Below are 26,389 nucleotides of genomic sequence, written 5' to 3'. Positions count from 1 at the left end.
TATTGGATTAAACAATGACCAATGTGTTACTTATAAACACAATTTAAGTATTAATGTATTATCATTATAATTTTAGTAATTTATATATTATCACTATAATTGATATGATTATATCACATGATGAATTGATCATTAAATCATATAATTATATAATAATAAATAATGCATATATAATATGACATAACTCATAAGTCATAAATCTACAAGTTAATCATATGATTCATGTACAATGATAATCACAATTGATTCAATTGAATTAAACAATATATTACATATAACTACAACTTAATTAAAGCATTATTACACTAAAAATACAAAAAAAAAAAAAAGGTAAAAAAAAGGTAAAAAAAAACCCAAAAAGCTATAAAAAAAAAAAAAGGCCTAAAAAGCTCTAAAGAAAGCCCAAAAAGCCAAAAAAAAAAAAGCTCAATTTTAAAAAAGCGGTTAGCGGGCGGTTATCTATTTCACTAACCGCTAACCGGCAGTTAACCGCAAGGCGGTTAGCAGTTGCGGTTAGTGAAATCTATTAATTGTTAAGGCGGTTACGGTTAGAGGTTATTGTAACCGCCTTGACACTTCTAAGTTTTCTTTACCATAACCCCTACTCCTCATTCTCTCGCCCCTCTTAATATGAATTCTTAGATCCGCCATTGAAACTTTCTAGTATTAGGGTTATTGAAAATGGTTTGGTGCTAAATATACAATCCGTAGTACTAAATTTGGCATAGCTCTTCGGTGCTTATAGCTAATTTTTGTTCTTACAATTCTTTCGCAATGAGATGAAAAAAGGAAAAAAGCAAAAAAAATGAGTGAATGAAAAGAAAGCCTACGTAATGGTGTAAGTGGTTAACGTTGAAAAGTTTGATTCGTTTAACTAAATGGGTTAACTTATATAATCTTATATCAATGCATCAACATGACTCGAACGGTCGAATCTGATACGTGACATAATAACTGACAATTTTTGATATGATTCACAAATTCAATACAAAATTAAAAAGTTATGATTGAAAAGTTTGACAATTTTCAAGTTATGGTTAAACTTTATGGTGTTTATACAACCCGACCCCACCATGAGAACACTAATTTCCATCCTAAGAGCATTTCCAGCAGTGTAGCTAAAATAGAGATATTAGCTACATTTAACTATTTTTATCATTTTTCTTGCTCCAACAGAATAGCTTCATATTAGCTATTATACCTTAACGGCTACAGTAAATAGCTTCATATTGCTATTCATTGTAGCACACTATATTATTAAATATAATATTATTTCCGTATTATTTTCTCTCTCATCTCTCTTCTCTCTGCTCTCCCTCCCTCAACGTTTCTCTCTCTTCTCTCTTCTCTATTTATGAATTTATGATACAAATTCAAGTCTTATAAATCACTAAAAACTCCCTCCAAAAAAAAAAAGAAAAGAATATCATGCATATGATTGACAAACTAAAATGGAAAAATAAAAATAACACAAAGGTATGCTGCGTGAATCAATTTTATTACAATTTACAAGATGATGCAAAAGCGGTTGCGGATTTAAAAAAAAAAAAAAAAGATTAAAAAATAATATTTAATAAAATAAAGAATGAAATAAAGAATCTGTTGGACTTGGTATTAAAAAATGAGTAGTTAAAATAAAAAATTATACTTTTTGATTAGGTAAAATACCTCTTACGGCTGGAAATGCTCTGAGAGGGAAAAATTAAAAGGTGTTTGGCAATTAAGTACTTAAAAGTAAAAAAACAAAAAATAGTCTCTGATATTCGACAACGGTTATACACTTCTCTCAAAATTTTCGATAACGATTTCCATGCGGCCTCGTACTTTACTCGCTTAGCTGTTTGTTTGTTCTTACCTATCTGCGAAACTACGGATACCGATTCATCACGGTTCGCTTCTCGTGCCCTAATTTCCTCTCTACGAATTTCAATTCCTCTGTTTCTCTCTGTCTCTCGAATTAATTACGTTCTTGCACAGTTTTAGGATTTAGGGTTCAGGTTCAAGCTTGCTTTATTGGCTTCTATAATCTCAATTCTTTAATTTTCAGTTTACCAAACCCTAGAGCCGTTTGTATGTTCCCAAAACATGTCTGAGCTTTTTTTTTTGGTTGCCCAGTGAATTTTGGTTCTTCATTATTTGAAATGATTGTTTGGCTCGTTGAGATTGAGTTAGGATTCTAGCTCCATGGTCGAGTTTTGATTATATGGTTCAGATTTTGTTACATCAGCATAAACTGCTTCTGCATTCTAAATTTTTGTTTTAAGTCATCGCATCTCTCGAAGTTGTAGGTTGAGATGGAAAAATCTGAACTATTTAATTAAAAGTAATGGCTAGAATTTTGGGAATAGGTTTTTGGATCATACTGTAATGCTCTGGTCCTATATTGGGAAGATGAGTAGTCCACATAGAGAGTGGAACATTAGTTCTTGATGGGGAAATTGCTTGTATGCTGATTTACCCTGTTTCTTCATTGGAATTCTCGTTTCATCTACTTTAGAAGCATCGCTGATTCTGCTTGTAGCAAGTCTTAGGAAGTAAATCTATATTGTTTTACCATTCTGGTATTCATTAGGCACCTTATCATATGTTGCTTTGTTTCTAAATTAATGAAAATAGTAGAGAGGACGATTTCCTTTTGAATCACGACCATGAGTTGTCATGTAATGTAATTAAGAATGTAACTTCCTAACAAATATTCCTACCTTGAAGTTATGTTGAGTGATTGATGTTGTGTCATGTCATATTCATTATTTAAAAAGCTTCATTATAGAAATCTCAAGTTTGATATCCTGCATATTTGTCCCAACTTCATGTTTGGCCTTGCCAACAGGAGTGCATAGCCATCCTGTTGTTTTTTCTAGGGCTCTCATCCGTTATGTCTAAGTGCTTTCCTTTGAGTTAATCCTCTTGCTGGAGCTTGGACAGTTAAAGCGTTTCTTTTTTCGTTTTTAATGAAAGAGCTCTTTCTGAGCAGGGTTAGAATGAAGATCATGATCGAATTTTTGAGTTTCAATGGGGTTCTTTCTCCTGTAAAGTTCGAACCTAGTTAGGAGTTGGTCTTTCCTAACCCAAAAAGTTGATGGACTTTTCTATTTCTAGGCTAAGCTTATGGTCATTACATTATCCTTATGCTAATGTTTGCTGGTCTTGCTTCTCATTGTCAGCATTGGAGTTCCATTCCTATCATACTGCCTTTCTTTTCCCTTTTTTGGGTGATGGGTGTATTGGTTAACGCCTTTAAGGTGGTTTTAAATATCGTGTCTAGCAATATCCTGACATGTGATAGAAATGGTTGGCGCCTGTGTTCAGATTGCCACTCTGCAATTGGTGGCAAATAGGTTATATCTTTTTGCATTGTATAGGTTTCTAGGTTAAATAGATTATGGTTAACATTTGCACCTGAAATGGAAGACAGAGATAAGCATTTTTGAAGTGTATTTATTTAATGTAACTGACAGGATAAGACCTCATGCATGGTTAGCCAATCTGTATTTATTTGTTGGACTTATGTCGTCAATTTGCCTGTACCTAGTGGAATGCTGACATCCTCGTACATTATGCCTCTGCAAAAGTAGTTCTTATGTGCTGGATGAACTTCTGCAACCAGTAACCTTTTTTTTTTTAGTTCTCTTCTGACATTGTTCACCAAACATTTGCAGCCATGGACGTAGAAGATTGTGAGATGGAAAGCTCTATTTCTTCCCTTATTCTGAGTGTCATGAAGTCTAATCAGAGTGAAGTCCTTTCTGCAGAAGACATTGCTTGGGCTGACTCCTGCCTGGTCAAAGATCCAGAAAATTCAAATGGTAATTGGGATTCTCTAAAAGATGCCTTACTAGAAATCTTCAGCTCCCAACCCGAATCATTCAACGCCTCTGCTTCTGTAAGTGATGGCTTTCCTGAAGGAAGTGATGTTGAACTACTTCCTTCTATTGAGGAGGAAGAAAATGTGCAGTTCCAAGGAATAACCGAGAATGATCATGTTCTCATTGATGAAGAAGCAAAAACAGACGGTGATGATTTTCCAATCAAGTTTAAGAATAATAGTTTCCAGTCGTTGGCTTTTGAGGGAAATCCATTTCTGCCGACTTACATGGAGGGCCTGAAAGAGATCAAGGGTATTGAATCAAAGCTTGGTTTGGGTTCTTCAACTTATGAGATGGAGCCATCGACTGAAGATATCTTCAGGGTCTGGGATTTGGACATTCCAGCTGAGGAAGACGAACTTGATACACAATTGAACAAGGTCCTTGCAGAAGGTTCTTTTGGATCGATACCATCAACTTCTAATGATTCAAGCGCATGGAAATATTTGGAAGAAGAGCCTCTTGATAATCTGATTGCTGGCATGGCAGATCTGTCTTTAAATCAAAATTCTAGGTAGACAATTGTACAATTATCTTCCTTGTTTTTTTTTTGGGCGCATACTGATGCTGACATTTGGTTTGGAGTTGTTACGACAAGATTTTGATGAGGAATTTGAATTTCCCTGTAAATCGAAGCAACCATGTGTTAATACAATAACAGATTCTATAATATCGATAGCATCCAGCCTAAACAGTTCACCAAAATGAGCTTTGATGGGAAAAAAAAAAAAAAAAAAGGCTTTTTTGCGTTTGTGTATGTTGGGGGATGGTTAAACTTCTCTGAGTCTATTCTATCTGAATGTCTAAAGACTGATGAATTCTTCATGGTAGCAAAATGTTAAGATCCTGGTGGTGTTCAATTTGGGTCTGGTGTTAGATCGGGCCAATTTAGCATGAGATAGATCTAAGGGCCTAACTGTAGACTTTTTTGGTGTATTGGTTGGGTACCTAACATTGGTATCAAAACAAACACCACGTTATGTGTTTGAATCTTTAAGGGGGCAACCAATGGAACGTTACCTAGTGTTTGAGTAAAGCCGCCATAAAAGTAAAAAGGGCTATCATATCTGAAATGAAAGCCGTTGAAGAGTAGTTCGTCGTGAACATTGGTATAGAAGCGTAGTCGATTGTTAAGATTCTAGAGTAGGGTTCAATTTGAGGTATGGACGCTAGATTGAGCAAGCTTAATATAAGATATGTTGTAAGGCCTAATTTTTTTGTGTTTCATCAGCATAGGGCCGGCTGGAGCCTTGGGTGGATTAGGCGGCCGCATAAGGCTCCCAATTTAATAAGGCCCCTAATTAATAAGTATTAATGAAGATGTTTTCCATAAAAAAAAAAAATAAATTAAGGCCTTAATTACAGTCAATAATATTTAATTAAGGCGCCAAATTATGGTAAATAAGTAATTAAGAAAGGTATTCATATTGTTTTGATTGTCTTAAAATCTCCAACATTCCATTCTTAAAAACAAGTACTACAATAATTTATAAAATTAAATAAGGAAATCAAATAACAGATGGTTGGGATTAAATATAATTAAAAAAAAAAATCAACGGTTGAGATTTAACAAATTTTTTCTTTTTAACTACATCACCATTTTAACCTAAAAAAGACTAACACTTTCACGCGTCTCTCTTGCAAAACCCATTTTCTTGTGCAGCCTTTCAATAAGAGAGAAGAAGAAGGTGCCGAGGAGAAAGGTGTTAGAAGAATAAAGTGCTAGTTTATAGTAGTATTTCAATAAGGAAGGTTGTACTTCGAGTATAGTAGGGTGAGTAGAAAATAATTAATAAACTAGGTTGGCATATTAGAGTTGGTGGGTAATCAGCAAATATTGAATTTTGCCTTGCGCTTGATGTCTTAAAAATTGGGCCGCCCATACTCAACGCTTGAAACCCCAGTTTAGTTTGGGAAATATAGGAGGAATTGACCCGTTAGCCCATAAGTCAGTACTGTGACGAAGCGGCTGTTGCTCACCCGACACAATCGTACGATGTCACAATTCACCAAACACGATCATCCGGGGTGAACAAGAATTGGGGATCGGATGCGGGCGAAATTCCCGCCAATGGTTGAGATGTTCAGTCGACTCCCCCCCCCTTTTGTGGGGGTTCGGACCCCTACGAGTGAGCAGAAAAGGGAGGAGGAAAAAGGCCTTGGCGAACCGTCATAATTAGTGAACAAGTGTAAGTTTCGCTGCCCGACAGTATGAAGTACTGACCACACCGAGTACGACAAGTATTAGTAGTCCGAGTCCTATGAGTATTTGTTTTTTTAACTCTATTTAAATCCCACCTATTGGATCAATGACAACAAGCAAACCTCTTAAGGATCCTCTCAAAAATCCTTAGCAACCATAGGCAAGCTGGTTACGAATTCTTATTCCTTCACCTTCTTATTCCTTAATTCCCACAAAATTCACGCCACTTATCTTACTGTCCCTTTTTCATAAATAATACTCCATGGACGAATCTGACTCATCCATTGGAGAAGGCATCAGCCCAACAAAATTAGGAAAAAGGAAATCCTCCATGGAAGAAGGCATCTCAAAAAAAGGACAAAAAAAGGTACTCTCTATGGAACGACACCTCCGGCTATTGCCTCCCGTGAGAGTCGATCATACGTTTCTGAATTATCAATTCGGTATCCAAGAGCACATCATCATGTATCTCATTCGCATCGTCATCGTGCTTCTAAGATTTTTTCTCCCTGTGCTTATGACATATTTTTCTGTGTGCCTTCCTTGGAGGCGACGGGTGTCAAGGATGTTGTAAATGCGTGGGCGGCTTTGAAATGGTATACCATTACTATTTATGCGAACGGTTCCGACAAGGTATACCCAAAAAAAGTTAATTCCTTTCTGGAATGGAAAAATTCCCTTGTCCAGTGCCTTAGCAGCCCTAGACTCCCACCTTTACTGTTTTGGGGGTGTGAACTATTCCCATGAGCCACTTCGCCAAGGATATAAATTACGGGTTAATCCCGGTATGGCTAAAGAATGGGTTCGTGTTTCTCCCCCGATGATTTCTAAGAGATGTAACACTGCGGCTTCAGTTCTAGGCGGTAAGATCTACGTTAGAAATCATTCCCCTTCTCATCATACTGCTGATAGTTGGAGTGAGGTTTTTGATCCGGTCAATAGAAAATGGGAAACTTTACCTAATCCTCCAAGTTATCACCATGATTGTCTGATCATTTATGCGGTTCTTGAGAATCCCGACAGGATTATTGTAGCTTTCCGCGTACCCAAAGACACCTATTCTGCTATCTTCTATGAGTACAGTGTGCATGATAGATCTTGGAAAGAGCTTGCACCTGCAAGGCGAAAACTACACCCTATGTGTCGTAGGGGCTGGCTAGAAAGACCTCTAAGTGTGAGTAATACACTGTATTGGGTCGAACACAAACATGACGTAAACATATTGATTGCCTATGACTTGAAGTTGGATGTGTGGCTAGAAGGGCGTGTTGAAGGTCTTGAAAGTTCTTGTTTACCCGACTGTGAAGTCACCGGAGGTCCTGGACTTCCTAGCTTGGTCCACCTAGAGAGGGAGAGGTTCTGCGTTTTAGAATGTAGGCTAGATGATTATCTTCATTGTATGGCGATCGATGTTTCTCGTATGAACGATGGGACTTTAGGAATATCAGTTGCTTGGAGCATAAATATAAGGTGGAACCAAAGCTACGCAAGGGAATACCCCATGTGTTAACATATTGCACTAAACTTGTTAGACTATAATTCATTTTGTTAAAGATATTATTTGTATTGTCTTCCTACGTACTTTTGGGCCTTATAATGTTGAATTGTTCGGATACGTATTATATTTTCAATGTAAACCTTGGCTCTCTTTATGTGTGCATGTGCTTCAATTCTTATCTTATTCGAATTCGGAATTCAAATCCTTGCTAATACTGGCAAATCCTAAAAGGTTTTCATGTGTAGTATGTTTTTTCTTAAAAGCCATCTACGTTTTTAACTTCAAATCTTTTCTACATTTATCCCAAAAGTTGCTCCCAAAGCAAACTCGCACCTTTTAGTACTCATGCGAATCACAACTGATAATCACATTCGCATTTGCAGCATTTTTTTTTTTTTTTTAATTGCTGCTGCTTGGGCGACTCGGCAACCCCGGAACTAATGGGATGGCTCGGCCACTAATCAGCACTAAAGCTTTTGGCATATTAATTAGATACCAAACATAAAACTAAAATTAGGGGTCCTCCTGTGTGCATAACAATATGGAGAACCTTAACCACATATCATTGGCATTCTACATAGACCATGCATACCCAAATTGGTGTGGGCCATGGTAATGGACCCATCCAATGACATGCATAAAATGTGGTCTACGTGGCATGGAAAATCAAGAGTACGTGATCACGTGAAGTAGCTAACCTGGCATGCTATCAACCGTTGACAGGAAGATCACTCCCTCAAATTCAAATAATCAAACCGTGGCCATTAGTCAGTAAGAAGCTAAAATACAAAGCAAGAGAAATCACAGCCTCATACTTACTTTCCCAGAGGAATCTCAGTGAACAACTCTAATTGGGGATTCTGCCTATGGTGAATGTGACATGTTTGTCTATATCTAACACAAAGGAAAAAAATATCATAGTTTTTTCCCTAGTCTGTATTTCATGTTTTTTCGAGGTGGGAAAAAAACCATCCATTTCAACCACGTATGCAGCATGACAAGTCAGCAGGTTATCATCCACATGGTGAGTCATGATAGGTTGGCACACAACAGCCTCAAATGGGACATCTTTGATAATACACGTACAGTTATAAATACAACTAGTGGTTGCATGTGTGGTAAAGAGGCTCAAAGAGAGCTTGCTAGAGGAGATAAGATTACAGTGCTTGTTAAGCAGCTAGCTATCTATCTATCTCCAGCAGGCAAGCAATGGCATCAGCATCTCTCCTCAAGTCATCTCCCGTCCTTGACAAGTCCGAGTGGGTGAAGGGCCAGACCCTCCGCCAACCCTCGGTCTCGGTCGTCCGGTGCCACCCCACCGCCCCTTCTGCCCTCACCATCCGGGCCGGTTCCTATGCCGACGAGCTCGTCAAGACCGCGGTAAGTCAGCAATATTCTTCAATCTTCATCACCATAACTAGAACTAATTAAACTAAACTTTTTTCGTTTCATTAACAACTTGTACATTGCAACATGCTTTGAAACATGCCCAAAAACTTAGCTAATAATGTGTGTTTTTTGTGGCGTATAATATATAGAAAATTGTAGCATCACCAGGGCGTGGGATTTTGGCCATGGATGAGTCTAACGCCACATGTGGAAAGCGTCTGGCTTCTATTGGGCTAGAGAACACTGAAGCTAACCGCCAAGCTTACCGGACCCTGCTTGTGTCAGTTCCTGGGCTGGGCAAATTCGTCTCCGGTGCCATCCTCTTTGAGGAAACCCTCTACCAATCCACCGTTGATGGTAAGAAGATAGTGGACATTCTCGTTGAGCAAAACATTGTCCCCGGTATTAAAGTCGACAAGGTTAGCTACTGCAAACTCCGTCCACCTTCCATTTTGAGGCACTTTTGTGTATATATATCCTGAAAATAAAAGATAGAATTAAAATTGAATAAAAAGTAAAAAAACATTGGATTGGGATCTCTTAGAATATATGATTGTAATTAGATTTGTATTACACCAGAGGTTGTAGTTTGAACCATGGCTCTCATAGCTTATTTTCATTTCAATTAAACAATTCCATGTGTTGCCTCGTTCCACAAGTGAGGGAAAGTGTTACATATTAATCAAAATAATTAAATTCATCTCTTCATATCAGTTTAAGCTCCTAAAACAAGTAGTGATTTAACAGAATTTTTGTAAAATTCAGACCACATAAAAGAAGAGATTGCAAGACTTACTTGCCTGGGGCACGAGTCCCACATCATATGAAAACATTTATTTGTGTGTGTGTCTAAATGTGTTGTGCCTTTTGGCCTCATATCTATCTTTGCTATCAAGAAAACTATGTCATTTTCAACCAACCAGATGCATTTTTACATGGATTCTCTCTCTCAACTCTCACCATAAATGAACTCGAAACTTGGAGCAATTTCAGTGATAAAACAAGCCTTTAATTACGTTCTGGTGTCTCTTTGCAGTACTTGTGTAAATGCATGTATGTAGAGAATATTTTGTTTTCAAGGATAATTAAAACTAATATATATATGTGGTTTAAACAATGAGAACAACAGGGTTTGGTGCCTCTGGCCGGTTCCAACAATGAGTCATGGTGCCAAGGTCTCGATGGCCTTGCTTCTCGCACAGCTGCTTACTACCAGCAGGGAGCTCGTTTCGCCAAATGGTATATATGAATCTGAAACCCTTTTTTACAAATAGTAACTCACTCATATGCTAATGAAATGTAACAAATACCTGTTTGATCAACTAGGCGTTCCGTTGTGAGCATTCCCAATGGCCCATCTGCCCTAGCAGTGAAGGAAGCAGCCTGGGGTCTTGCCCGTTATGCTGCCATTTCTCAAGTAAGATTACTAATTTTACAGCTGCTATTTAGTAAACTGTTTTATGATTGTCATACAATTAGAATAACGTGATACCTAATAATTGATTTTCATTATCACATCATCAAGTTGTATGACAGTCGTATAATAGTCTACTTAATAGCATTACTCTTTTTGACAAATGCTTTTGGTTGCCATGGAGCAAAACCAAAGGCAAACTCTGTATCTAAGAGCAATGGAAGTACTTTTAACATGGTAATGAATTCTGTTGAACTTGTAGGACAATGGGTTGGTCCCAATTGTGGAGCCAGAAATCTTGCTTGATGGTGAGCATGGAATTGACAGGACTTTTGAAGTTGCCCTGAAGGTGTGGTCTGAGGTTTTCTTCTACCTTGCTGAGAACAATGTCCTGTTTGAGGGTATCCTCCTCAAGCCTAGCATGGTTACTCCTGGAGCTGAATGCAAGGAAAGGGCCACCCCTCAGCAGGTTGCTGACTACACACTCAAGCTCCTCCACAGAAGAATCCCCCCTGCTGTCCCTGGAATCATGGCAAGTGTCATAGCATAGCATACAATAAAGTTTCATAATTCCAATCTATAATGGTGATTCATATACTAACTGTGATTTTGTTCATAATGAGCAGTTTTTGTCTGGTGGCCAATCTGAGGTTGAAGCAACCTTGAATTTGAACGCCATGAACCAATCTCCGAACCCGTGGCACGTGTCTTTCTCCTACGCCAGAGCCCTCCAGAACACCTGCCTTAAGACGTGGGGAGGCAGGCCGGAGAACGTCAAGGCGGCTCAGGAGGCACTTCTTATCCGCGCTAAGGCCAACTCTCTTGCCCAGCTTGGAAAGTACACTGGTGAGGGAGAGTCAGAAGAGGCCAAGAAAGGCATGTTCGTCAAGGGCTACGTTTACTAAGCTGATTGTGCCAAAGCTATAGAAGATGATGATTAAGAAGTTAGTGAAGAAGACGACAATATTGGTGATGGATGGAGGAATAAATACTAATTTCTCTGGATTGTGTTATGCTCTATAGCGTGGAGACTTTTTGTTCATCATTACATGTACTTTTTAGCCACTTAATAAACCTCTTGGTGATGAGATTAGGTAGCGTCTGCTTAAATATGCATCATCGTATCCTAAAACTTCTTGAACTTGGTAGTTTGTTTATTATCTAAACTTTGGTTGTAATTCTCACCAGATTCAATTCCCCACCATGCATAAATTTTAAGCAATCTATCTGAGAACTTGCTCGGACACCCCCAGAACTCACACCCCTCTCTCATTCTCTGCTCGAATTTATTGGAATTGGGATTTCGGGGGATCTAAATCCACTGATGAGTTTCAACAATCAATTTCAGTGTTCTTGTTTCCTCAAACTTTGTCGAATGTTTCCCATGGTATTCTATCTACGTTTGATCTGCTAGATGGAACAACACAGACTGATATTGTATTACAGCACGGCAAGGAAGGGTGATACAATAATATGATCATCCAAGAAGAGGGTTATTCCTGCATCCATAGCATAGAAGAATACAAACTGAGTCTGTTGATTGGAAGGTAATGGCTTCTCCAAAATTAGTTGTTGTCGTTTGAAAAAGAATGGCATTCCTCCCATTTACTCGCCAACTTCAAAACTATATTGAAATTGAAGGCATATGCCACCTGCTGGTACATAGCAGCAATCTCCATAACTAAATTGAAATTGAATTGCATGGAATTGAAGAGATTGAATTAACAAATCGGTTTTTATCATAATTTTTTGTGCAAAATACTGCTATTTGTTTTCAGTTAAATCTCCATCTGATGTACATCGGCACAAGGAATGTAACAGACAAAACCTAACCCAGAGAAAATGGAAGAACTGTATAAAGAAGGTTGTTGCATGCCATTAGTTGAGTCAACAGGAAAGATGCCTATGAAACATTTCCAGAAACACCTGCAGCCACAAAGTATAAGCAAGCAAGGATTCATAAGTATCCAGACAAAGGAGGCTCTTCATGGAAGTGCATTCTATAACATAATCCCAGACAATTTTAGAATTTCAAATCTTAAACCAAGCCAAAAATAGGGCCCCTGTGATTATGAGATAATGATGCTGGGAGGAATATACATAATCTATTATGTTTTATCGTTACAATCATTGATAAATTACCAAAAGGATTCATAATCAGTATCCATCATAACTCGAGGAAATATTTCTCTCCCTATTTCAAAAATCATTTTACAGCACAGATGGAGGTAAGCACTTCACCTAATTACTGCCTCTGCTTCAACCCTACAGAGATTACTAATCCAGTACACATTATTTTTCTTGGTACCAATCATTGTCATTGCATCACAGAAAACCAACTCACCCTCTTCACTGGAACCAAACCTTCCAAGAAAGGAGAAGGCAAGTAGAACATGACAACTCACTACAACTTTGGATCCAAAGATAAACAAATTACCCATCCAACAAAAATAGCTTTTATGTTTTTATTCAATGTGACACCAAACTAAGAGAAGAAAGTCTAGGAGACAATTTCCATTCAACTAGCTTTCATGTTTTTATTGATCTTTTAGTTAGTTGTATCTCTTGTATACTTCTTGTGTACTTGGGTTGCGCCTTTTGCGCTTTTTAATAAACTGTGATTACTTGTTCAAAAAAAGAAATCTCTGTTCAAACATAAATACTATACATAGAGTATCTACTCAAGTGCCCTTTTCATCCAGCCAATTTTTAAAAAAAATTAAAGTAGGAAATTCTGGGACCAAAAAGACTTGAATAAAGTTAAGGCCTGTTTTTTACGGGTCAAAGAAAAATAATGAATATGGTTCCACCTGTACGGCTCTTCTCATGTATGACAACCTTTTTGCCCTTTTTTAAGTTCAAGCAACAACAATATCACAATTGCCAATTTTAAGTTCATGCATCCTTTTGAGTCAAAAGCGGAACATCAGAGTTCCAAGGAGAAAATTCATCCAGTACAAAAAGTGTACCTAAACAGAACATGCGCTTTGTCTAAGGATAAGTTCTACCATTTTTCATCTAGTCAATCACAGTTAGTTGAAAGCAAACATAAGCCAGCAGGTATTCTGAATGTGTCTGTGGAGAAAAGGCTACCATCCTCAATTTACTTACTTTGCATATATGCCCACGTTACAGTCCTTAAATTCCATGCATTCAAGAAGTTAACTTACTTTTCTCACTAAGATAGAGATTTATAGAAAATCTTCAAATCAAATGTCAGTCAGTCAACCTTCAATTGTAAGTATGACAACATTTATAACACATTGGAAAACATTATGAAATGTTTTGGAATCTTAACAATTCTTCTCCTAACCATAAAGGAGGCCCCATACCAAGAGAAAATATACAATAGATGTAACTCTTCAACTGCTTCTGTAATGTTGTTGGTTTTATGTTAATCTAATAATGCATAGTGAGCCACTACACAGAAGCAGTTCCACTAATCCTGTTGCATTTAATAATTAGCAGGTATTGTGGTCCCATGTATCATACAAATGAGACAGCCTAATGATAGACCTCTTTTTCATTTTTTTTGGGGGGGTGGGGGTGGGGGTGGTGAAATAATATTCCAAACTCAATGCCAATCAAATTATTTTCCTAATTCACAGGACAAGAGAGAGAGAGAGAGAGAGAGAGAGAGAAACATGAACCACCCTGTTGTGGAATATAGAATGTACCTGGCTCACTTTTTAGGCTCTCTTTCGAAGGATCCCACAGGAACGACACTTGCAGATTCATGATCAATGCCATTTGGAACATCCATACCCTGTTCCTAGAATATGAACGCAGATAAAATATTCATCAAGTTCAAATAATTATAGCATCAACAAGTTCTCATAATTAAGGTCAAAAACTGCAGAATTAAAGGACTAAGATAAAGGCAGACATTGAGAAAACAAATACCTGGTTGGTTGAAGCTTGTCCATGTACCCGTTGGGGCCTAGTATTAAGATCAATCATTTGGTTTTCCATCTTGCCATCACCATCAATGTTGTTGTCCAGCACTCGAATAGGGGCGACCCTGTGATTCTGCTGATTCTCTCTCGTCGTGAGCCTAGGTGGCTGAATCTGCTCCTTTCTTGCTCCATTTGGATCGAATGGTTGCAACCCTTGTTCCTCCAAACGGCTGGGTTTATCCCCTGGAAACTACAAGGAATACAAGGCAACTATTCAGGTGGCCTATAGAAAACACAAACCTGAACGAGTACTTGCTTGTACAGAGACACAAACCTCAACTCTTTGCCTCAGCAGGAGATATCTCCCATGGGTTCTTTTACCACCAACATGTACAATCATATCACATTGGAGACAAAGGGAGCTGCCGTCTATCTCACAGTAAAAGAAAGCTACACATACACATGTTCCCAAAAAGAAAAATATTTCAAAGCCTTGTACGAAGTTTCAAATTGCGAATTCTCGTAACTTAAAAATGTAAAACCTAAAAAATAGCATACCTGGTGCGTTTTCACATATGTCACAGTGTGGGACATCAGAGGGGTCAGCAAGCCCAACTCTTACATGTCTACTAGCAAGCTTGTTACACAAATGGACCTACAAGTCCAGCATAACAAAAACTATGTAATGCTACTATCATTATTTGATTTAAAGGCCAGTGAGAGCAAAAAAATTCAGAATTTACATAAGCATGACCACTCTCTTGTCAACACAACTCCAGTCCATGTTAATGGAAACATGACTAAAAGAATTTTTAATTTATAACGTATTATCTAATAGACAATAGTCATCGAGAAGGTACTCTCCTATACCTCCTACAGAATTTTAATTAGTTGAGTGCAGTTTGTCATGCTCTAAAGAAACCACTCAAGTCCAATGGAAAAGGGCATTATGCAAACCCGCCACTGAAATCTCAGTGTTCATTATTCATGTCTCTTGTTTAAGTTAACAATTCTCTCTACTTAAATATGCAAGCATGCACAATGATTTGAAAGCATTGGAAGTTCAAGCGATAGCATGTCAATCACTAACCATAGCCAAGAAGAGTATGTTGACTGGGAAAAATGATCTCAAGACACTCAGCAACACCCAATGGAATTCATTTGGTCTCTTGTTTATGTTTAACAAAGACAATCATCACACCAACATGAAAAGTAAGAAAAAGAAAAAAAAAAAAGTTGAATTCAAGCCAGAGATAGACCATGAACAAGATACTATTTGGGATTGGCAATAAGAATATTAAATTTCTACAATTGCATTGAAACCAGATGAATTACAGTAAGAAGGAGAAAAACATAAGAACGCCATAGAATTTGATCCTCAACAATTTTTTAAAACAAATGGCAAGCAATTTACAACTCATCCACACCTCCAATTACAAAATTAGCACTAACCCACCTCCCAAAAAACCCAGACTTCATTTTTCATTACCCAACTCATCAAAATCACATCAAGGCTCCAAATTTCCAATCACAATGCTTAAAATACATGCTAAAAAGTCCTGATCAAACCGATTCTTGAAGTCAATGTTTAAAGTATTGAACTTTAAAAAAATCAAAAAAAAAAAAAATCAAAAAACCTTTTCATCGCAGGCACGGCAAAGAGCAGCCTCGTCGGCGGCGCAGAAGAGGATGGCAGCGGCTTTCTCACACACATCGCAAAGAGTTCGCATTTTTTGTGACTTGTAACTCTGTTCCTTGTCATTCCTCCTCTTTAAGCTTCAATGCCATCTTTGTTTTTGTTTTTAGACAGACAAAAACTGGTCAAAATCAAGAACTCATAATCAATCAGACACAGATAGAAAAGGAAGAACAATCAGATAAACAAAGAGTTTTTTTTGTTCTCGCATTGGAAGAGGAATGAAGTAAATGAGATGTTCCACTTCAAATGGCAAGGATCGTGGAAGCAGCAATTATAGTTTGATTAGTGGAGACAGATCGTGTGTATTCAGTTTGTGTATAGATTGCAAGTACAAGTAGTCGCTGTAACAGGTCGACACCTGGCTATAATTCACTGTGCCGGTGTACTTGTTTGAAGTTTTTTATTTTTTATTTTTATTTTTATTTATTTGCCATTCAAATTGTTAGTAATTTATTTATTTTTTATTTATTTTTTGACATATCCGCACAAAAAGGAAAACGGAGGATTTGAATTAGTGAAATTGTTAGTAATTTAATCATGAATATGAGGAAAAATTTATGAGCGGCATCTATCTAGGCAAATTGCGGTATGTCTCTTATTCGGGCAAAAGGTCCACAAACTCGGGATTGCATAAAGTTGCATGAGTATGGATTTTGTTTTTCCCATTCCTTCCATTTAGGGTTAGTCGTGGTCTTACAAACTCTGCTGATAGTATTGACGAATTCATTGCTTCATACAAGTGTGAAAAAATGCTAGTCGTACTTAATAGAGACTCTCTCACGTATATATTCGGACAACAAATTGTTGGTGGGAATTTGAATCCAAAAAAGTTTTACCATAAGTTTTAGAAATGGAAACAATTGTTGTAAGTCGTTTTATTAGGGTTTCTACTCATCGATCATGATCGGGTGCAATTTGTTATCCGAATCCAATATAATTGGGTCAATGCAATTTAAATTGCAAATTGCTTGCATCGTATCCAAATCCCTAAACACGGGCTCTTACAAAAAAGTTGGTGTGACCCAAACTATATAAATTATTTTTATTATATAGACTAAGAATTTGAAATTTTTATTATACAATAATTTTCTTGAATTACATGCTTCCGAATTAGATTTTTAACACCCATTACACACTTATTATGTCAAATCAAATATTAGTTAGGAGTTTATTATAATTTTTATAGTTTGGTAAAGTTAGAGATCAACTCTTTTTAGAATTTGATTAATCTTGATCATTAGAATAAAAATAAATAAAAACCATTTATCCCTTACAATCTTGATGATCATTAGAAAATTTGTTCCAACAATCATAGCCATGAGTGAATCATCTAAATTTCATTGATTTTGCATTCAATCCAAAATCAATACACATGATAAACGTTAGGTGGGTGGCAGTCAAGTGATGCCCGATGCGGCTGTTTACTCATTATTGATGATGTTTTGCTGTTTTCCATGTTTCGGAATCACAAAGACTTCTTGTGACCTGTCCAACTCCCTGGTCCCCTGTCAAAGGTTGTTTAGAACCTTTGTTTTTTTCAAACAAAAACTGTGACATAATATAATAACTTGTCCAAATATGCTTTTAAATGATTTATTGACATTAAAATTACTTTGTGTAGTGGTCCATGTGATATTCAAAAACTGCACAACAACAATTGAACAAATAGATAATGTTAGAGTGAATTAGAAAAGTTTGGATGGAGTCGGATTTAAATGTTGGCAAATGTTGGCAAGGTGTCGTTATAAACCCCGTAAACCATCCCGGGTAGTGAAAAGAGGTCCCCCTATGAACATTAACCTTTAACAAACAACTCAAAACAATCAAAACTAATTTCTTATTAATGTCATAGCATTCCTCAATTATTTACCAGCACCACTTTCTTATTAATATTTTGAAAAATACTTTATATTATTTTTGTATTTTTTTTAAAAAAATTTATTTATAACAATGCTTCTTCTTTATTCATTTCATAAAAATAGAGCATGTTATTCTAACAAAACAATATCATAGATATAATTAATGAGAAATTTCTTTCATCCAAACCCGGTCTATGCTTTGTTTAAACTCTTTGAATAACACAATCCCAATAAGTTTTCAGACCTGTAACATATTCCGTCAAATCGTGTCCCTGACCACTACCCGGTCGCAATGATTTACTTGCCTTTCCATCTTCGATACTACCTGGCCACAATGATTTACTTGCCTTTTCATCTTCGATACAATCGTATTCTCAAACGCAATTCCTTTTGATGCTTCTACCATCAGTGACGATTTTTTCACCCTGGTAATTTATCCACCATTGGTTAATGATTTGACCCTAGAAAAGAAGTAGAGAGGAAATGAAAGATAGATCAAAGATCTAAGAACGTTACTTTGAGGGTTTCGTATAAATAAAACCATAGAAAACGACTAAAGAGAATCAAAACCCAAAATAACAGAAAAACTTCACCCCATAGATAGGTGCAGAAGCAAATCTAGAGAGAAGATAAATAGTAACTACTGTACAACTTGAGCAACATCAGACTCACCACTGCATGTATTATTTTTTAAAAAAATAAAAAATAAAAGAGTTGAAAAAAGAGGGAAGAAAGCTAGGGTTTCTTTGGCATCTCAAAAAGAATAAATATTATATGTTATCCATCTTGTATTGTTGATGCTCCATATTAGAACAAAGGTAAAGCTTAGAAAATGAGAATAGATGACAATGAGTGATATAATTGTAGCTCACTCAAAGTTATTAACGTGTCAATACGAGATTCAATTTTATCTAATTTTATGATAAGATAAATAAATAGTAACTTTAAAATATTGAGGGTATAGAAAACAAAACTAATGAAACAAATTTAGAAACAAAAGCTTGGTCCTCGATTGAGAGATACCAGAAGGGGTAGTCAGCAATGGGGTACACCCACAAATAAGAAAATGCCAAAATAAGAGGGAGTACCTGTAATGTGTATACGTGTGATTGAAAAAGTCTTAGGGTTGAGGATTTTGTGGCATGCCCACTTATTACCCAAAGCCACAAGATTCAAAGCTGGCGTGTAATGAAAGCTACATCTACCCCATTCTCAGCCACCACTTTCTTCATGTCTCCCTTTACTTTTTGAGGCTGCTTTTATCTTGTGGCCTTGATTGCCCAAAAGCAAATTTGGATATGAATTTTTAATGATTACTTCTTTGAATTATTCACAATTTGATAAGTTTTAATTAATTCATCTATTCTAATAGGTTTTGAACAGTTGGTCCATCTATCTAATAAGTGCACCGAATTCCAAACCGAAATATTAAAGTAACTCTAAATACTCATCTTATGCTGCTCTAAAAATAAAGTAATTTTTAAAATTATTATTTGATCAAAATTGAATAGTGATAAATCATAAGTTCAACTGTAATTTTAAAAACCACATTATTCTTGGAGGGAAACAAAAAAGAATTCTAAGATTATTCAAATATTTACGGTACATGGATGTGTCCATACAAAAAAGTGTCCCGCCTTGTGAGGATAATCTTGAAATGGAAAGGAAGATATATATCATATTAGACTTTATAGGTCTAATGGAGTATATGTTGCCAAGTTATTTGAATTTTTTAAATGATTTGATACAATATATATGGTTAGATATAACAAAATAAGAATTTAAACAATCAAATGTTGAATAATGTTATTTAATAGACTATTTTTTTTTTTTTGAAACATATCATATTCATTCATTGATAAAAGTTGCGAGCCTAAAGCTCTTACAAACAGAGCAAAAAACTCTGAAGTAAATCATAGCTGAAGCTAAAGATACAGTCATCAACAACAGACCAAATCAACCAAAACACAGCATCCGCTAACCTATGACTAAATATCAGGTTGAAAACTCAGATCTGCATTAAACAGACACCATCTAATGCATAGGTAGCACTTATTCCTCGGCCTTGAGAGCAAAACCCCCAAGCCGATACTTATTCCTCGGCCTTGAGAGCAAAACCCCCAAGCCGATACTTATTCCTCGGCTTTGAGAGCAAAACTCACAAGCCGATACTCATCCTCCTCGACTCGAAAGCCAAGATAAATTTCACATCCACAACCCAAAGGTTTGGACTAGTAATATCGGGCAGCAACCGGGCGCAATAAAGCAGGAAGAGAAAGCCTTATTACAAGCATAAATAAAACCATACAGGGAAATAAAGGGAACAATAAAACTAATGCAGGAAAAGAAATTACAGCAAATAAAATCAAATGCAGGGAAACTCAAAGGAAATACAAAACAGAAAAACAACAAAATATGAAAATAAATGCGAAAAACACTCAAAGCGGGTCACGGCAACCGGAGGAGGCCGATCGCGAGCTGGCCGGAAACCGCCGCGGAAGGTGACACAAAAAGCTTGGCGTAGGAGGGGCGCGTGAAAAGACCCGACAGCGAGCGATGAGCAGCAAAGCGAACGCGGAGGAAATCGGTGGCACACACAAACAAACAGGGAGGGGGAGAGTTTGAGTGAAAACCCCCAAAAGCAGTACTCACCGAGAGAGAACACGAGTACAATAGAACATAAAACACCAAAGACAGAAACAAACCTAAAACAAAAATCGGGAAGCAAGGAAGGGAGGAGGGATGCAGGCAACGGGCATCTCTCCTCCCCTGAGGCGGTGGCGCTCTAGAGGAGGGCTTAAGGTTTCACAAGGCTTGAAACAATTTATAGTTGGCAAGCACCTTAAAGGCCAAAAAAATTATTTAATAGACTATTATATGACTATCATACAGCCTTTTTTTTTTAGTAGACTATTATATGACTATCGTACAACTAAAATAAATGACGTGATAGTAAAAATTAGTCTTTGATTTTTTTTTTCCTTTTATAATTATTATGTACTGATCAAAGGATTAAATTTCGTTGAAATTTTTTTTGACATGTCTCCAAGGGATAGCTCAATCGGCTGTGGATCACACCTTATGAAGCAGAGGTCACTAGTTCGAATCCCCCCTCCCCCTCACCTTGTGTGGACATGTCAAAAAAAAATTCGAGTAATGTTCTAAGTCTTCTTAAAGTCCTCTTGAAGTCATCCCAAATGTGATGTGACTTTTAAAATCACCAATAGATCAAAGTTTAATACATCTCATTTCAAATTCAACGATAATTTTAAAAACTACATCACATTTGGGATGACCCTATGATGACTCTAAGAAGACTTATAATATTACTCTTAAATTTCACTCCTAAATTGTCAAATTATATGATAGTTATATAATAATTTATTAAATAACATTACCCTCAAATGTTTTATTCGAACTTGGATCCTTCATTCTTAGCCTTGTTCATATGGAGGCTTTTAATTGGGCCATTCTGGACTAGGGCTCTACAAAAGATTTCCCAGAAAGTGTTCCAGCTTCTTCCACCTGGCCTTGCTCAAATGGGGCTTTGGATTGGGCCAAATCTGAATGATGGCTCCTTAAAAGAAAGAAGAGCTCTTGTTGAGAGGTTAGGCATGAAATGAATTTGGCCCAAGCAGTGGGCAATTTGTTTAATTTCATATCAGCCACTTAAAAAAATAAAAATAAATAAAAACAAAAAAAAAATCATTTAAAATATATCAAGTTTATTTATATATTTATAATTAACGTTGTATATTATATAGTTAATATATTTAAATATGTATAGTTAAATGTTTATATAATTAAAAAAAATTATATATTTATAGTTAATTATAGTAAGTGGAGCAGCACTAGTGCTGACTGCTGAGCGACCACCTCAAACTTCACACTATTATTTTACTCCAAACAACTAATCAATTTTATTTTAATTACAATCTAATCGCCTTGTCCGAGAATAAAAAACAGAAGCCATCATATGAACCACAGACGGGACAAAAAAATGAAAAAGAAGTTATTTCAAAACAACCCTCCCAAATCTCGTTTCTTTACTTCAAGGCCCGACCTTCCATGCCATTACCTATTAGGGAATGTGTATGGCGTTAATGAATATGATCATCTCTATTTCATTTATAGTATCTAGTTAGCGTTTTTAAGAGGAATAAAATTATCATTCTAATTTTTAAATAATTTTACTCCTCTAAAGTACATCAACTAGATATTATCCATTTCTAACGTCGTTTAAGGGGTCGGTGTAAGTTGTTGGTGAATTAGCTGATTTGATTTTGCATGTTTGTTCTGTAAATTCAATGTTATGTTTTAGGCCAACTTTTTTTTTAATATCATATACCAAACGACTTTCTCTTTTCGGTGAAACGACATTGTAGATGATTAAAGCGCATTCGTCCCGAACCCTTATTAGGTGTCATAGGATCCCCATGGATGATTTTAGGGGATTAATAAGAAAGTGTAGCTTTATTATACTAATTGATTAAATGGGACATGAATTGACTTACATAAAAAGACAGCTACAAAGTTGGAAGTTTCCCTAAAGGTATGGTCTCAAGTTAGTTTATTGAATCGAAGTTGATTATTATCTCTTTAAAAGCATTGTCCATGGCGTAACTTAAGCTAGAATTGATTGAAATTAGTCAACTACACTACATTATCACCATCACTCCCAACAGTGACTTTGAAAAGAATATGCAACCACTTTCCTTTGCTAATATTTTCAGCATTTTTCAGGGATACTTTCTTCACAAGGGGCTCTCAACCTTTGATATCTAGGACCTACAATCGGTTGTTCATTATTAAGGTTGTTGGCTATATGATTAGGAACAGAGATTATAAGGATCAAGCCATGGCCCATGATGAAATGATCGAGTTAAATAATTAGAATTAGTAATCATCTTATAAGAAAAAAAAAAAAGAAAAAAAAAAAGAGTTATTAGGAGTACTTCAGCTTGTATTACAAATCTTTTAAGGGGAACTTCACTTCACTTTAAACCATTGAACAAATCTGCATTTGGAGAAGACCTCCCGAATTTAAAAAACTCTCAATTTCACCCATGAACTTTCAATTTAATGCAATGTACCCCCTCAGTTAGTTTTTAAACGTTAAAAGTGATAAAATGACCATTATATCTTGGCTTTTTTATAAAATTTCAAAATTGCCCTTAATTTCAAATAAAAAATAAAGTTATTATAAAAAAAAATAATACAAGGTGACCTTGACCCCCCTTTTTTTTCTTCAATAATAATAAAAAAAACAAACAAACAAAAAATGAAGATCGAAGGGTAATTTAATCTTTTTAAGGGTTTCCATTAGGGTTTAATGGAAAAAATTGACAGAGTGGGGTAAATTGTATCAAATTGAAAATTTAATGATAAAATTGAAAGTTTTTAAAATTTGAAAGGTATTCTCAAAACTGAGAATTTTTGAAATTTGCGTGGTATTTCAATGGTTCTTTGTGAAGTTTCTCAGATCTTTTACAAATGGTTATAAGAATTCACCCCACTAATTCAATTAGCCACCTAACAATTAAATTGACCAGTAAAATTTTATTGCTTGATTTTGTTTTACCATTAAGATATTATCACGTAAATTTGTAAGAAACTATGATAAAGACATTTTCCGGCAGGAAGCATCTTTAGTTCTAATCACTACACTAGTATGTGGATATTCCACTAAGAATTACACTTACTAGTTACTGCCATAATGAGATATAGGACGCCAAGTTGAGAAAAACAGGAAAAGAAAGAAAGAAAGAAAGAAAGAAAGAAAGAAAAGGTTTACTTGACTGAACATCAAATTGATGCAATCAACACTTAGGCCAATAAGTTTTTTGTCATTGATATCAGATCTATTTATCTCTCTCTAACCCCCAAAACCTATTCAAAGAACAAAATAAAACAACAAAGTTGAAGGAGAAATCTGACTTACCACAGTGATTGTCACTCGTTTTCAAATTCGGAGCTATCAAAAACAAACGATGGGATTCCGCAACTCCCAAATTCACAAGCGAGGAGGCATGGGAAAAGATGTATATATAGTGCTATTGTTATAATTATGTTAAATTTGTACGGATTTTTTTTACAATGTGCAATTTTGATCACGTAAATTGCCTCCGACATTTTTGATTTGAAGTGTGTTTTAAGAAAAGCTTCAAATTGAAGATTCTCCTTTAACACAATTTTTGGCTTTTTTTTGAGGTAAAACGCGCTTTTTGGGAAGTATACCAAACAACCCTTTTTTTTCCTTCTTCGGTGAAACGTCTTTTTAGGTGAAAAAAGCATGTTTGTCCCTCTAAAACACAATCCTAACATTTCAATCTTATATTGGAAAGATGAATAGCTCATATAGAGTGAATGATTTATAAATATATTTATGGGTGTTAAATCTCACACAGCTTACTTACTAAATGAAACTGTACTTATTAAGTGACTATAGTGATAGCGCACAAGCAACTAACGTTTTTGCTTAATCGTTAATCACATGGATGATGTAACTTAAGCTAAAATTGATTGAAATTACTCCAAAATTGTCTTTGAAAAGAATATCCAACTACTTTCCTTTGCTATTGCTATATGATGGTGCTCCTAACTAACGTTTTTTCAGGATTTAATCAAGCATTTTCTAGGATACTTTCTTGATCACAAGGGGCTCAACCTTTGATATCTAGGACCCTACAATAGGACTTCTATAATTAAGGGTTGGTAACTACATGATTAGGACCAGGGACTAGAAGGATAAAGCCATGGCCCATAACAAAATTGTTGGTCCGGTTTTAATTACTATCAAGTATATATGTGTCGTTGTACAAATATTGAGTCCCATATTAAGAAGATATCGAAAATGTGAGCGATGTTTTAACGGTGTGACTAAAAGACTCTAATCTCCCTAACAATCACTTGATTAGGGCATCAGTATCATGTGATATTCCACTAATTAAGAATTATACTTTTTGCCATGATGAGATATAGGGGGAAAGAATAAATAAAGAAAGAAAAGGTTTACTTAGTCCAACACTACTCATTTTACCAAGTAAACGTTTTTCCATGTGCTTCTGCCGTGGCTCCGAAGCAATAATATCCAATATATATATAAAAAGAATGTTTTGTTGGTGATTCCTCATATTCATCATTTAATCTTAGTCTTGATGTCTTGTTTATATGTTGGATTACCTCGTAATTTCATGAAATGTTTACTGATCCTAAGCTTAAACCACTAAATGTTTGGTAAACCCTCTATTGTGGTACACTTTATGAGTGTTGAGTCCCATATTAAAAAAAATAAAGAAAAAGAGTAATTTATATACTTAAGTGAACCCAAGCTGAGTAAAAGAGCCACTCAATCCTCTCGTCTCTCTCTCTCTCTCTCTCTCTCTCTGAGAAACACAATGCCACCCCTACTTAAGGAGGAAGGTAAACCTTCTAGTTTTCCTCCTCTTCCCATTAGCTTAAAATTTTGAGTTAAGAGTGGTATTCAAATATGTATACATATTAATATTTAATGTATTCTTTGTAAAAACTTGCTGACTACAAATCTCCCAACACCCTCTACTCCAGACCATATATTTCAATTGAAATAATCTATTATTGTTACTTGCCAAGCCTTCTGCTCACCTTTTATTTCTCCAATTTTCAGGAATTAAGACGATCAAACATAATAGATCGGAATGTTTAGGCTCTTTTGGGGAAATTTGCATTCACATATTCCATTTGTTATGCTATGATCATGCATTGTAGTGGTTTATAAGTTCTCTAAATTTTCTAACATGTAACCTTGGCACCTATGAAGCTTTTAAGGTTACCAAATTACAAATCTGTCCTCACGGGTTTGAGAGGCATTATACATGCGACAAATTAAGATGATTGCTTGAGCCTTGAATATTGGGAAAGTTGGGGAGTATGGTTGGAGCTCATTTAAGATGATTGCTTGAATAGTGAGAAATTCCAAGGCTCCTCCAGCTTAGGAAAAAAGAAAAGCAGCAGATAAAGGTCGAGAGAGACCATATTCTCTCCTACACGTATAAGTCTCTTATAAATTGACATGACACTCATGTAGATTGTCACGTCATCCACTAATCAATTAAATTTTTTATTTACCTCATATTATATCAGACGACACTTATTTAAATTGTCACACAATCAATTTGTAAGAAAATTACAATAAAAACTGTCCTACTTAAAACATTTTCCTTTCCTCACAGTTTTGTTCACTCATGAGTTGCCTACAAGTTGTCTCTTGCAAACTTTTCCCCCCTGCTACTTTCACTTTACATGGTGCAGGAAGAGCATTATTAAAGCATGTTGGGAGTGAACCATGCATAGAAAGGAAGCTCAATCTATGGCTACTTCACTTTCTCATTATCTTTAGTACAGGCTTATTAGCTCACGAGCTAGCTTAAACATGCAACAATAGCACTGCTGCATATATATTTGATTAACAAAATCATTATTGAGGCAGTTGTATTTGTTCAACTATATATTTCTCATCCAATTAAACTGTTTTAATTCCACATGCTTGCATTGCTTTCTTTGTGGGGAACGTGATGGACCCATCTA

The 26,389-nt window shown here is 35.9% G+C and overlaps 4 protein-coding genes across 10 annotated transcripts; 3 read left to right on the top strand and 1 right to left on the bottom strand.

Moving 5' to 3' along the window:
- The first annotated feature begins 1,770 nt into the window (after window positions 1–1,770).
- Window positions 1,771–4,533, top strand: LOC132164518 (uncharacterized). The gene is made up of 2 exons (XM_059575040.1): window positions 1,771–1,889; window positions 3,660–4,533. The coding sequence occupies exon 2, from the start codon at window positions 3,662–3,664 to the stop codon at window positions 4,382–4,384; it is 723 nt and encodes a 240-aa protein (XP_059431023.1). The 5' UTR covers window positions 1,771–1,889; window positions 3,660–3,661; the 3' UTR covers window positions 4,385–4,533.
- Window positions 4,534–6,856: 2,323 nt separating this feature from the next.
- Window positions 6,857–7,579, top strand: LOC132170247 (putative F-box/kelch-repeat protein At2g29810). Its single transcript, XM_059581153.1, has one exon. The coding sequence runs from the start codon at window positions 6,857–6,859 to the stop codon at window positions 7,577–7,579; it is 723 nt and encodes a 240-aa protein (XP_059437136.1).
- A 1,102-nt stretch (window positions 7,580–8,681) lies between these two features.
- Window positions 8,682–11,616, top strand: LOC132177220 (fructose-bisphosphate aldolase 1, chloroplastic). The gene is made up of 6 exons (XM_059589477.1): window positions 8,682–8,947; window positions 9,106–9,375; window positions 10,086–10,195; window positions 10,283–10,373; window positions 10,633–10,902; window positions 10,997–11,616. The coding sequence occupies exons 1-6, from the start codon at window positions 8,777–8,779 to the stop codon at window positions 11,273–11,275; spliced, it is 1,191 nt and encodes a 396-aa protein (XP_059445460.1). The 5' UTR covers window positions 8,682–8,776; the 3' UTR covers window positions 11,276–11,616.
- Window positions 11,617–12,091: 475 nt separating this feature from the next.
- On the bottom strand, window positions 12,092–16,245 carry LOC132177230 (B-box zinc finger protein 19). 7 transcript variants are annotated; one of them, XM_059589486.1, is made up of 7 exons: window positions 15,904–16,245; window positions 15,357–15,434; window positions 14,825–14,921; window positions 14,601–14,716; window positions 14,274–14,516; window positions 14,057–14,142; window positions 12,092–12,296 (listed from the first exon to the last, which is right to left on the bottom strand). In XM_059589486.1, the coding sequence occupies exons 1-7, from the start codon at window positions 15,994–15,996 to the stop codon at window positions 12,149–12,151; spliced, it is 861 nt and encodes a 286-aa protein (XP_059445469.1). In that variant the 5' UTR covers window positions 15,997–16,245; the 3' UTR covers window positions 12,092–12,148. The 7 variants fall into 7 exon arrangements, with proteins under 7 accessions (XP_059445469.1, XP_059445472.1, XP_059445476.1 ...); XM_059589489.1 differs by having other exon boundaries at window positions 14,057–14,136; XM_059589499.1 differs by having other exon boundaries at window positions 12,207–12,296; window positions 14,048–14,142.
- Window positions 16,246–26,389: the final 10,144 nt, after the last annotated feature.

Source organism: Corylus avellana, chromosome ca1 (genome assembly GCF_901000735.1).
Source record: "Corylus avellana chromosome ca1, CavTom2PMs-1.0".
Lineage (NCBI taxonomy): Eukaryota > Viridiplantae > Streptophyta > Magnoliopsida > Fagales > Betulaceae > Corylus > Corylus avellana.
Note: the sequence above shows the minus strand (reverse complement) of the source record. Positions and strands in the feature narration are given on the sequence as shown.

What these genes read in the sequence shown, in the direction of transcription:
- LOC132164518 (XM_059575040.1), top strand. Translation starts at nt 3,662, where the DNA reads ATGGACGTAGAAGATTGTGAGATGGAAAGCTCTATTTCTTCCCTTATT.
- LOC132170247 (XM_059581153.1), top strand. Translation starts at nt 6,857, where the DNA reads ATGGCTAAAGAATGGGTTCGTGTTTCTCCCCCGATGATTTCTAAGAGA.
- LOC132177220 (XM_059589477.1), top strand. Translation starts at nt 8,777, where the DNA reads ATGGCATCAGCATCTCTCCTCAAGTCATCTCCCGTCCTTGACAAGTCC. An exon ending in ACGAGCTCGTCAAGACCGCG is followed by an intron (nt 8,948 to 9,105) that starts GTAAGTCAGCAA and finishes TATAATATATAG; the next exon opens with AAAATTGTAGCATCACCAGG. An exon ending in CCGGTATTAAAGTCGACAAG is followed by an intron (nt 9,376 to 10,085) that starts GTTAGCTACTGC and finishes TGAGAACAACAG; the next exon opens with GGTTTGGTGCCTCTGGCCGG.
- LOC132177230 (XM_059589486.1), bottom strand. Translation starts at nt 15,996, where the DNA reads ATGCGAACTCTTTGCGATGTGTGTGAGAAAGCCGCTGCCATCCTCTTC. An exon ending in TGCTGAGGCAAAGAGTTGAG is followed by an intron (nt 14,517 to 14,600) that starts GTTTGTGTCTCT and finishes TATTCCTTGTAG; the next exon opens with TTTCCAGGGGATAAACCCAG. An exon ending in TTCGAAAGAGAGCCTAAAAA is followed by an intron (nt 12,297 to 14,056) that starts GTGAGCCAGGTA and finishes TTGTGGCTGCAG; the next exon opens with GTGTTTCTGGAAATGTTTCA.